Genomic DNA, 9,449 nt, shown 5'->3' with positions numbered 1-9,449 from the left:
TCGGAAGACTTCTGTAGTTTGTCCTCAGCTCAACGATAACGCGCGCGCACACGCGAGTCACAGTGGGTCGCTTCCGGCGGCCGGTCCTCCTCTCCGGGACCAGCACTCGCCTCCCGCCCCGCGAGCCGAGGACCCGCCCCGCGAGCCGAGGACCCGCCCCGCGAGCCGAGGACCCGCCCCGCGAGCCGAGGACCCGCCCCGCGAGCCGAGGACCCGCCCCGCGGGGAAGACTCCCCACAGCTCCCAGCCCCGGAAGTTACACGTTGCCCGCGCCGTTACGTAACATCCGGACAGGGCTGACTTCCGGGGCAGATGCGGAAGTGCAAGGAGGCCCCGGGAGCCGGGTTCGCTTGCCAGACTTCGGGCCCTGCTGTGCGCCTCGGGAACGTTCTGGAGAGGTTGATTCGTAGAGGCCGCTTCTGTCAGCCCAGACCAGACGAAGCCGGCGCGGGGGGCCTCTCCCCGGCCTAGGAGCCGATGCCGGCCGCGCCCTGGAGCCCCCGTAGCGGGGCCGGACCATGAGCCTGCTGGGCGGCCTGGCCTCCTCGCCGCGGACCGCGCTGCAGTCCAGCAAGGCCAGGATGAAAAAGCTCCCGAAGAAGAGCCAGAACGAGAAGTACCGGCTCAAATACCTGCGGCTGCGCAAAGCGGCCAAAGCCACGGTGTTTGTGAGTGTGACCGTCGCTCAGCCCCTCTCCTCCTCGAGATTCTCCTAACTCTCGAAATCTTTCCCCAAACTGCTCCCCTTCCTAGAGTGGCAGTATTAATATAGTGTTAGCTTTTGCAGTATAGAGTACTTCTTGTTTGCCTTGTGCCTTGGACGGATCACGTAATTTATCTGCAGCTGAAAGCTAATAGCTAACCTTGTAGAGTTAATGAAGATTAAATGAGGAAAGTAAAGTGCTCGGTACCTAGGAGATGGCCAGTAAGTTTTAGTCATTATCGTTATTACCACAAAATTCTTGGAAATGTGTTTGATTTTCTAGAGATACCTGAGAATGAGGCACTGTTTTTTTTAAGTGGCAACACTGAAGCCCAGGGAGATGATTTGCCCAAGGAGATAACTTGACTGACCCCAACTCAAAACACCTTGATTCTAGTTTATTACTTCCGCTACACAGCTGTTTCCCAAGCACCCCACGGTCCCCATAACTGACCCCTTCCCTGAACAAGGCACATGAAGCTTTCAGTAATCTCCCCGCTCCCCTCACCGCTTCTGACCTCTTTTGAGTCTTGCGAATGCTTCTGCCCATCTTTTATTGTAGGGGCACTGGGTTTATCGAATAATGAAATGGTTTGCCAGCCCAACTAAGTATTAAAATACTCAGTCTTGCACAAGCTCACCTCTCCGCGTGGAAATAGCAAGTGAAGTCCTCAAACATTTTCCCGCATCTGAATCACCACCTTGCCTCTTCTTTCTGCCAAAAACTTGAACAACCCTTAGCATTTTTGGAAGCATAAGGAAAGGCGCGGGAATTAGGTCATTCTGAAAATATTCACTTAGCACTTGCCATGTGCACTGGAGACAAATAAGAAAAGTAGAATTAAGAGGATTTGGTATCTAACTGATGTTACCTTTCTTTTATCCCCTAAATGTCAAAGGGTACCTAGAGCTTGGCAGCTATGTTACTAGATGGATGTTGGTTCTGTTGTTACATTAAGTGCATGAAGAAGGTTTTGTGAAGAAAAGGGATAATTGTTTTGAACATTGAGAGTTTGAGGTCCCAACTATGGAACATCAAGATGGAGCAGTCGCCTGAGGACTGATGCTTGGGAAATAGATTGAGTCATCAGTATTAGAAAGATGATACTCGAATACACTTAAGTAGATTATGAAATTAAAGAATTTTATGGAGTAGACTTGATTTTGTTCCATCCGGTTCTTCTCTTTAATGTTTAACACTGCATGGGATGCTTTGGGTTAGCTTGGTTTTGTAAGCTCCGTAAGACACTTGGGAATGGACATTCCCCATACTTACAAGGATTGAGTTTAAGCATCTATGGATTTGAGCAGTATGCCCTTTTCTCTGCCAAAGGCGACCCAAATTAAGATGACGTACGTCTTGGTTTGCCTAGGACAGCCCTAGTTTGCCATATTGTTCTCACGTAATCATTAACAGCCCCCTCTTTTCAATCAAAGGTGCCCCATTTTCCATAGATTAACTGCTCGGCCCCTGGTAGAACTTGGCCCTATCTTTACCTGTAGGTTAGTTTACAGTTTGCCTGGGAGACTGGCTCTTCCTTCTCACCCAGCAACAAAGATTAATCTGGTTTGGAATGTATCTCCTCTTCCAGGCATAATACTTTGATCTTTTATTCATTTTATGTAATTATATTCAAAATTTTTCTTAAAGGAAAATGCTGCTATTTGTGATGAAATTGCTCGTCTTGAGGAAAAATTTCTTAAAGCAAAAGAAGAAAGACGGTGAGCTGGGTTCATTTTGTGTTCAGAATCACGTTTTTGGTAATTGATGTGGTGTTACTGCTCTGGGGACTTTTCCTCCAGTGGGCTTTTTGTGCTTTGCACAGCCCACTGGCCACTGATCTAGTACAGAGAAACTCACAACTGTGGTCCTGGTTCCCATTTCCCTAAGTCGTGTTAGACCGTGGTGATGCACAGCTCCATTCATCTTTCTGACAAAACCCTCTTGCCACATGTAGTAAGTAATCTTGTTATAACTCTGCAGTCAGAAACGCCAAGGGATAAAAGAAGCTGCATTTCTTTTTTTTTTTTTTTTTGAAACTGCATTTGTATTCTACAAATAATTTATTCAGTACGCACTGCTCTGTGAGTGTGTCTACGTGTGCAGTCGTGGTAGGTGCCCTTCAGAAGCCTAACACCTTCCGACATCCAGGTGCAGCAGAGATACATTACAGTCCTTTATCCTTGGCTTCTTGGGATATTACCCTCTGGAGCTTCATTTTTCCCAGGGTCCAGTAAGAACCTTATTTTTGTATATAGTTCTGGCTTTTCCCAGGACTGGACTAAAACGTGGAATTGAGAGAAAGCGGAAGCTCATACCTCTGCTCCCTCTCCTTCCCGGCTCAGGTACTTGCTGAAGAAGCTCCTGCAGCTCCAGGCTCTCACGGAAGGGGAGCTACCAGCTGCCGCGCCTCCCCACAGCTCCAGTTTGCCCCTGCCTTACGGTGTGGCCAGCTCTGTGGGAACTATACAGGGAGCTGGGCCCGTTTCTGGGCCTAGCACTGGGGCTGAGGAATCATTTGGGAAGAAATCCAAGAAGGAGAAAAAAGAAAAAGGCAAAGAGAACAACAAACTGGAAGGTACCTTGGGGAGAGGATATCAGATGCCCCAGCAGCTCAGTGACTGATAGCAGAGAACTGGTACTAACTGGTAGATACTCGACCTGGCGATGACTTACACTCTCACCTGGTCCTGAAGCAGCCCTGGTAGCCCCTGGAAACCAAGTGTGTTAAAGCCCCTCTGGGTGGAGGAATTCCATTTAGACCTGGTCAGATGTGATGGGAGCAGGCTGAGGCCTCCCCCTTCTCCCACACCCCAGTTCTCTGGGTGCCTTCTGTGGAGTCTTTCCTAGAGGCAGGGAAATGGGCAAGGTGGCCTTTTGAGCACACAGGTGGCTTGGGAAATTTCTGATCTTATAAATGAAGTAAGAGGCCTTATAAAGAATAAGGCTTTCAGGTTCTAAGCACCAATATTAAAATTGATTACTGCCAAGTGGGCGGTTTAGAAAGCTGACTCAGGGCTTTGGGGAAAGTCCCATGTGCCCATTCATTGAGTATACAGAACCGGGATTGGCTCACTGCTCTTAGCATCATGTAAACTTTTTCCTTCCCCTCAGCATTGGGAGGGGCCTAAAGTGGGTGACCCCAGATTTGCGTTTCAGTTGTGAAGAAAACATGCAAGAAAAAGAAAATGGAGGGAGGTGCTCGCAAGCTGGTTCAGCCCATTGCCCTGGATCCCTCAGGACGGCCTGTGTTCCCCATCGGACTGGGGGGTCTAACAGTATATAGCCTGGGGGAGGTGAGTGAGACCAGCGATAAAGAGAGAGGAGAAAGAGAGGGGAAGAGGGTTGAGCCTCCCCTCCCTGGTCCCATCAGCAGCAGCCCCTTGCTGATCCAGACCAACCCCAGAAATCTCCAGTCCCTGGGAAACCAGGTCAGTCTTGTCTGTGGTACTGCCTGCACTCTTTCTCTGATTTGAGTCGCTCTTTGCAGCCCCATGGTGGTTCTAAAGGCTGCCACAGCACCCTGGACTTCTAACTTCTCCAGTGGCCTCAGTGGCTGGTTGGGGGAATCTTTTTTTATAGATCATCACCGACCGACCTGGCTTCCATGACGAGAGCGCCATCTACCCTGTGGGCTACTGCAGTACTCGGACCTACGCCAGCATGAAGTGTCCAGACCAGGAGTGTCTGTACACCTGTCAGATCAAGGACGGTGGCTCGCAGCCTCAGGTGCCCGCACTAGGAACACTGCTGGTTTCTTTCTTTTTTTTTTTTTTGCCAACCTTCTCTGTGACAGGCACTTAATATTTCTCACCTATTCAGACACTTTACAGGGTAGAGACTGTAATCACCATGTGGGTAACCCCAGGGTGCAGCAAGGGATTGGCCCCGAGTCACCCCTCTGCTAGCAAGGGATGTGACTTGAGCTGGGATGTGACAACGCAGTTCTGTGATTCTCCTCCTGACACCTTCTCCCGCCTCTACTGTGACCGTATGGCGACCACGTGAGGCTTGATCAAGCTGCTTGTTCCTAAAGTGCAGGCCCACGTGCAGGGAAGATTAGTGCGACACTCGGTGGTTCAGGTAGGTCCAGAACAGAGGTAGCAAAGGAACTGCATGGTCGTTCCTGACTGCACGTCCTCTCAAGGACCCGGGAGACCTGAATCTAGTGTCTGAATACATTTGTTCATCCTTCTCAGTGCTAGATTCAAGGCAATTCCTTTTCTCAAGCCATCACCTCTGATCATTGGGGAAAAATAGACCATTTCCACTTTCTGATGATGTTACAGATCACTCAAAAATGGGGTGGAAACAGAGAAGCAAGGGAAAGACCCGCTGAGCAGAAGCTGAGAGCCTGCCCGACACACGTGGATAATGTCACATGGCTCCCATCTTGGTTAGAACGCTGTGGGACGCACCTGAGTGTTTGGATGTTGTTGGCCAGACAGCGTTCCTCTTTAGAAAGTGCTCTAACACAGAGACTCCATATTGTAGCAATACACCCGACCTATAACAAATCTATCAACTCAAGGCAAATGTAATCAAAATCCTAATAGAGTGTAAATGCAAATTGACAAGCTGATCCTTAATTTCCTCTGAAAGACAAACTGCCAAAATATTTTTGAAAAAGAAGAGCCTGTAGGGTTTTCGGTTTCCTTTTTTTTTTTTTTTTAAGCTGTTAACCCTTTGGACATTATTTTCAGGTACTTTGTAGGCTTTAATTATTTTCCCCCAACACCAAGTGACATGTTTAGTATGTACATACAATACTTGAGCGTGTTTCCAGATGATTCTGTTTCATCTATAAATGCCAATATGGCTTTTAATTACTTTAGCTGTATAGAATGTTTTATACTATAAATATGTTAAAAGAAAATGTAGAAGAATATTTTTATAATCCTAGGATAAGGTGAAAAGGTTTTCTTTAGCAAAGACATGAAAAGAAGAAACCACAAAGGAAAACAGTAAGAGATTTGACTATTAAAAATTTAAACACTTCTGAATGACCAAAAACACCATAATCAAAGTTAAAACTCAAGCAACAAACAAGAAGAAAATATATACAGTGGATTAATATCCAGATAAAGTGCCCTTATAGTCTAAGATAGAAAGCAGCCAGATGAAACAGGCATTTCACAGAGACGGTGCAGGTGGCCAGTAAGAGCAGACCTCACTAGTAGTTAGGGAAATGCAAGTAAAACAAAAAGATCTTATTTTTCATGGGCAAATATCAGAGATTGATAATATCAGGTGGTGGCCAGAGTGTAGGAGAACAAGTAAATATGTATTAGTAGGCTTGAAAATCTCTATTCTTTCTGGAAGGCAGCTGGGCAGTATCAGCAATTTTAACATGTATATCCTCTGATCCAGTATACTTCGAGGTATTCTAGTATTTCTTAAGGAAACATGGAAATGTGAACAAAGGAGTTACATATGACAATGTGATTGTGGCATTGTTGGCAGTTGCAGGAAATTAGAAGTAGCCTAAATACCCATCAATAGGAGAATAGTTAAAAATTAAAATATATCCTCCTAGGGTAGTAGTATACGGCAGTTAAAAGGACGACGTAGATTTACACATACTGACAGGGAAGGATCCCAAGACCAAAATAAGACATTTTGGCCTTATAGTTGCTCTTTGTGCAAATAGGATATATAGTGTGTGCACACACCATGACCAATACCAAGTAGAAGAGGAATCCTGAAATATTTGAAGGTAATTGTTAACAATTTTTTCATGAATTAGCTGAGAAATAAATATAATCATCAGAATCTTAAACTTGCAACATCATCAAAGTAGCAAAGCCATTGACTAAAAAGGTACTCACAAAATAATTTATTATTGACAAAATTGAGAGATCTCTAAAATTTGACATAGGAAAATTGAATCACATGAAATAACAAGAAAACTAACAATAGACTCTTATATAGTTTGTTTTGGATTCTTAAAAAATGATCAGTAATATATATTATTGTAAATATATATATGTATACAGAAAATAAATTAATCCTGTGTGGACTGATTTGATTGACATAAACATTGAAAAGCTGAAAACTGCTTAACTGAACTTTGTAGAAAACTGGTCAAGGAATTGCATTGGCATTTGTTACAACAGTACATTCTTGGCAAAAATTCCCTAGTATTAGTATACTTTTGATTTAACAGTTTCTTTTTATAAATAGTCAAGGTATTTTACTACTCAAATTGTTGACATCTGGAGAGCAGTCAAGCAAAGAGTGTAGAATTGAAACTGTCAAAGGACTTCTCTCCGTTTCCTTGGCTTTGAGTTTTTAACAGCCCCTTAGTAACTTGTACCTGCCTCCTCGCTGGTACACTCAGCTCCAAGTTCCAGAGGGAGGAAGTAGTTACAGCACTGGAATGACTCTCTACAGCTTTCCCCTTGACTGATCTCATCGCTCCTTTCTCTTTCTCAGTTTGAAATTGTTCCCGAAGACGACCCCCAGGATGCCGTTGTCGGCTCTTCTGCAGACGCCTGCCACGCAGACCTGCTCAGGACCATAAGTGCTGCTCTGTAAGTTGACCCGTGGCTTGGAGACAGGCTGAACCTTCCCTCTTGGTTTTCATGAGCCCTTCTCTTGTTCTTGGTACAGTGAGACCTTCTCTCTTAATGAGGGGAGAATCCTTGTTTTATAGAAAGCTATCCTGTGTCCTTCGAAAGTCTTAGCAGCTGCAGTCTCGGGAGGGTCCATGTCAGGAAAGCTTATTCTGTGTGTTCACACCGACCTCCACTCCCAAACCTGTTCTCATCTCCCTCTCAGGTCTCAAACTCAAATTCTCCCTCTCCTATTCAGGGGGAGGCCAGTGCCCAACCTGTTTCCATCTGGAGCTGACTTTTTTGGGTTTTCTCATCCAACCATCCACAACCTGATCCAGAGTTGTCCGGGAGCTCGAAAATGCGTCAAGTAAGTGAGGTCAAACCCATTCCCTTGAAAGAAGCTCCCTGATCAGTCGGCAGGGACCTAAACTGGCAGCTGCTGCTCTGCACATTTGTGTGTTTGTTGAGCTGCTTCAGTGCACAGGGCACAGTTATCGGTCATCTTAGCCCTGTGGACGGAGCAGGAGCCGGTACCCCACTGTACGAAAGTTGTTAGCCCTTTCTCTGTGCACCATGACAGCAAACAGGTTGGGAAGTCCTGCAAACAGAATATGTCACTGAAGAAGCCTGTCTGTCTTCTGTGTTTTGGTTAATATGTAAATACGTGTTGTAGATACATGTGGGAGAGACCGAAAGAAAAAATACCTGATCCCTTTGGAGGGAAGAAGTGGGTGTTATGGCCAACAGGTAACTCAATAGTGATCCCTTTGGTCCTGCAGTTACCAGTGGGTGAAGTTTGACGTGTGCAAACCTGGGGACGGGCCACCGCCTGAAGGACAGCTGGAGAGCGACGCAGCTACGAGCTTTGAGGCCTTTCAGAGACACACCTTCGATGAAGATCACAGTGATCCCATTCTGCAAGGTATCTTTTATTTTTCTTTCCTGATTTGAAAACTGGTCATTTTTAGGCAACTTCCCTCTTCATTCATCACTGAGTACCCCGCACATCTGGGCCCTAAGTGACTCTTTCCCTGCTCCCGCCACGCAGAGCCCGGGGCCCGGAGGGTCTGCTGCCTGTGTGGCCCTCCCGCGGCCCTCGCGCAAGTCAGGGGCGTGGCTGCGGTCACAGCGAGGCAGGGCCTACAGAGGAACCAGGAGGTCTTATTTTCTAACCTAAGTAAGACCCAGGCAGAACTAGCAGGGAGGGCTTACTGTGGGACTGAAATTTCAGATGATGTAAAGGGGATCTGGTCACGGCCTTGGTCCTGCCTGTGTTCCGTGGACTCCCTCCCACAAGTAATTGGAGTGGTCGGGGGACCTGGCATTGGAGTCACATAGGGAGAGCTCTGGATGGAAATAAGAAGACAATTCAATTCTCTTTGCCTAATATGCTCTATAACCCTAGGCAAGTCACTGCATCGACTTCAGCCACAGTTTTCTTCATCGTAGAAGTAAATCTCTGTCCTACGCCTCACCTAACATGGGCAAAACTGGGCTGAAAGATGCAAAGGAGTTAAAAGAATTGAAAGAACATATATGTGTCTGATCAAGCCTGTCGCCCGAGATGTCTAGGCAACAGTGGAACCTAAGGAATTTTTTTCTCCAGGATCCTTGGACCTCCCGGAGCTTCAGCCTGCAGCCTTTGTGTCTTCTTACCAACCCATGTTCTTGACACACGAACCCTTGGTAGATGCTCAGCTGCAGCACTTGAAGTCTCCTTCGCAGCGTAGCCCAACTCAGTCTTCAGACTGAACAAGAAGGGATCCGATACCACCTCATTTTCACCATGATGAATGGTTTAACTTAGACTAAAGTTTAAGACCATATAGAAGAAGGCAGCAACTCGGGGGTGAAGAAGATAGTAAATTAACGCACTTTGTCATGGAAGTTCCCATGGTGACAGCTTTCCTGGGAAAAACTTCAGCTGCTTTATTTTTAGTAATAAATTTCTGTTGACAGTTCTGCTTATTTTCATCGTGTTGTAATCAGGATATAACCTTTCTGCTTAGCTCTGCCTGCGGTAAAGTCCTTCATAAACCCGAGTGAGAGACGGCTGCTGACGCACGAGGAAGGTAGTTAAGATTCTGACAGCCTTCTACCCTTGGTTCTCATCCTCGTTCAAGGAGTGTTAGGTCCCCACCCCTGCAACCAGCTGCTGCTTTATGTCCTTATCAGTATCATCAAAATC

At 46.3% G+C, this 9,449-nt stretch overlaps 1 protein-coding gene across 2 annotated transcripts; it reads left to right on the top strand.

Moving 5' to 3' along the window:
• Nucleotides 1-296: 296 nt before the first annotated feature.
• Nucleotides 297-9,229, top strand: TBRG1 (transforming growth factor beta regulator 1). 2 transcript variants are annotated; one of them, XM_006209835.4, is made up of 9 exons: nucleotides 297-668; nucleotides 2,355-2,425; nucleotides 3,050-3,282; nucleotides 3,864-4,000; nucleotides 4,287-4,433; nucleotides 7,140-7,237; nucleotides 7,518-7,628; nucleotides 8,041-8,183; nucleotides 8,868-9,229. In XM_006209835.4, the coding sequence occupies exons 1-9, from the start codon at nucleotides 519-521 to the stop codon at nucleotides 9,011-9,013; spliced, it is 1,236 nt and encodes a 411-aa protein (XP_006209897.2). In that variant the 5' UTR covers nucleotides 297-518; the 3' UTR covers nucleotides 9,014-9,229. The 2 variants fall into 2 exon arrangements, with proteins under 2 accessions (XP_006209897.2, XP_015099569.2); XM_015244083.3 differs by lacking the exon at nucleotides 8,868-9,229 and adding an exon at nucleotides 8,667-8,861.
• The last annotated feature ends 220 nt before the right edge of the window (nucleotides 9,230-9,449 follow it).

Source organism: Vicugna pacos, chromosome 33 (genome assembly GCF_048564905.1).
Source record: "Vicugna pacos chromosome 33, VicPac4, whole genome shotgun sequence".
Classification (NCBI taxonomy): domain Eukaryota; kingdom Metazoa; phylum Chordata; class Mammalia; order Artiodactyla; family Camelidae; genus Vicugna; species Vicugna pacos.
The sequence above is the reverse complement of the archived record's forward strand: the minus strand, read 5'-3'. Positions and strand labels throughout refer to the sequence as shown.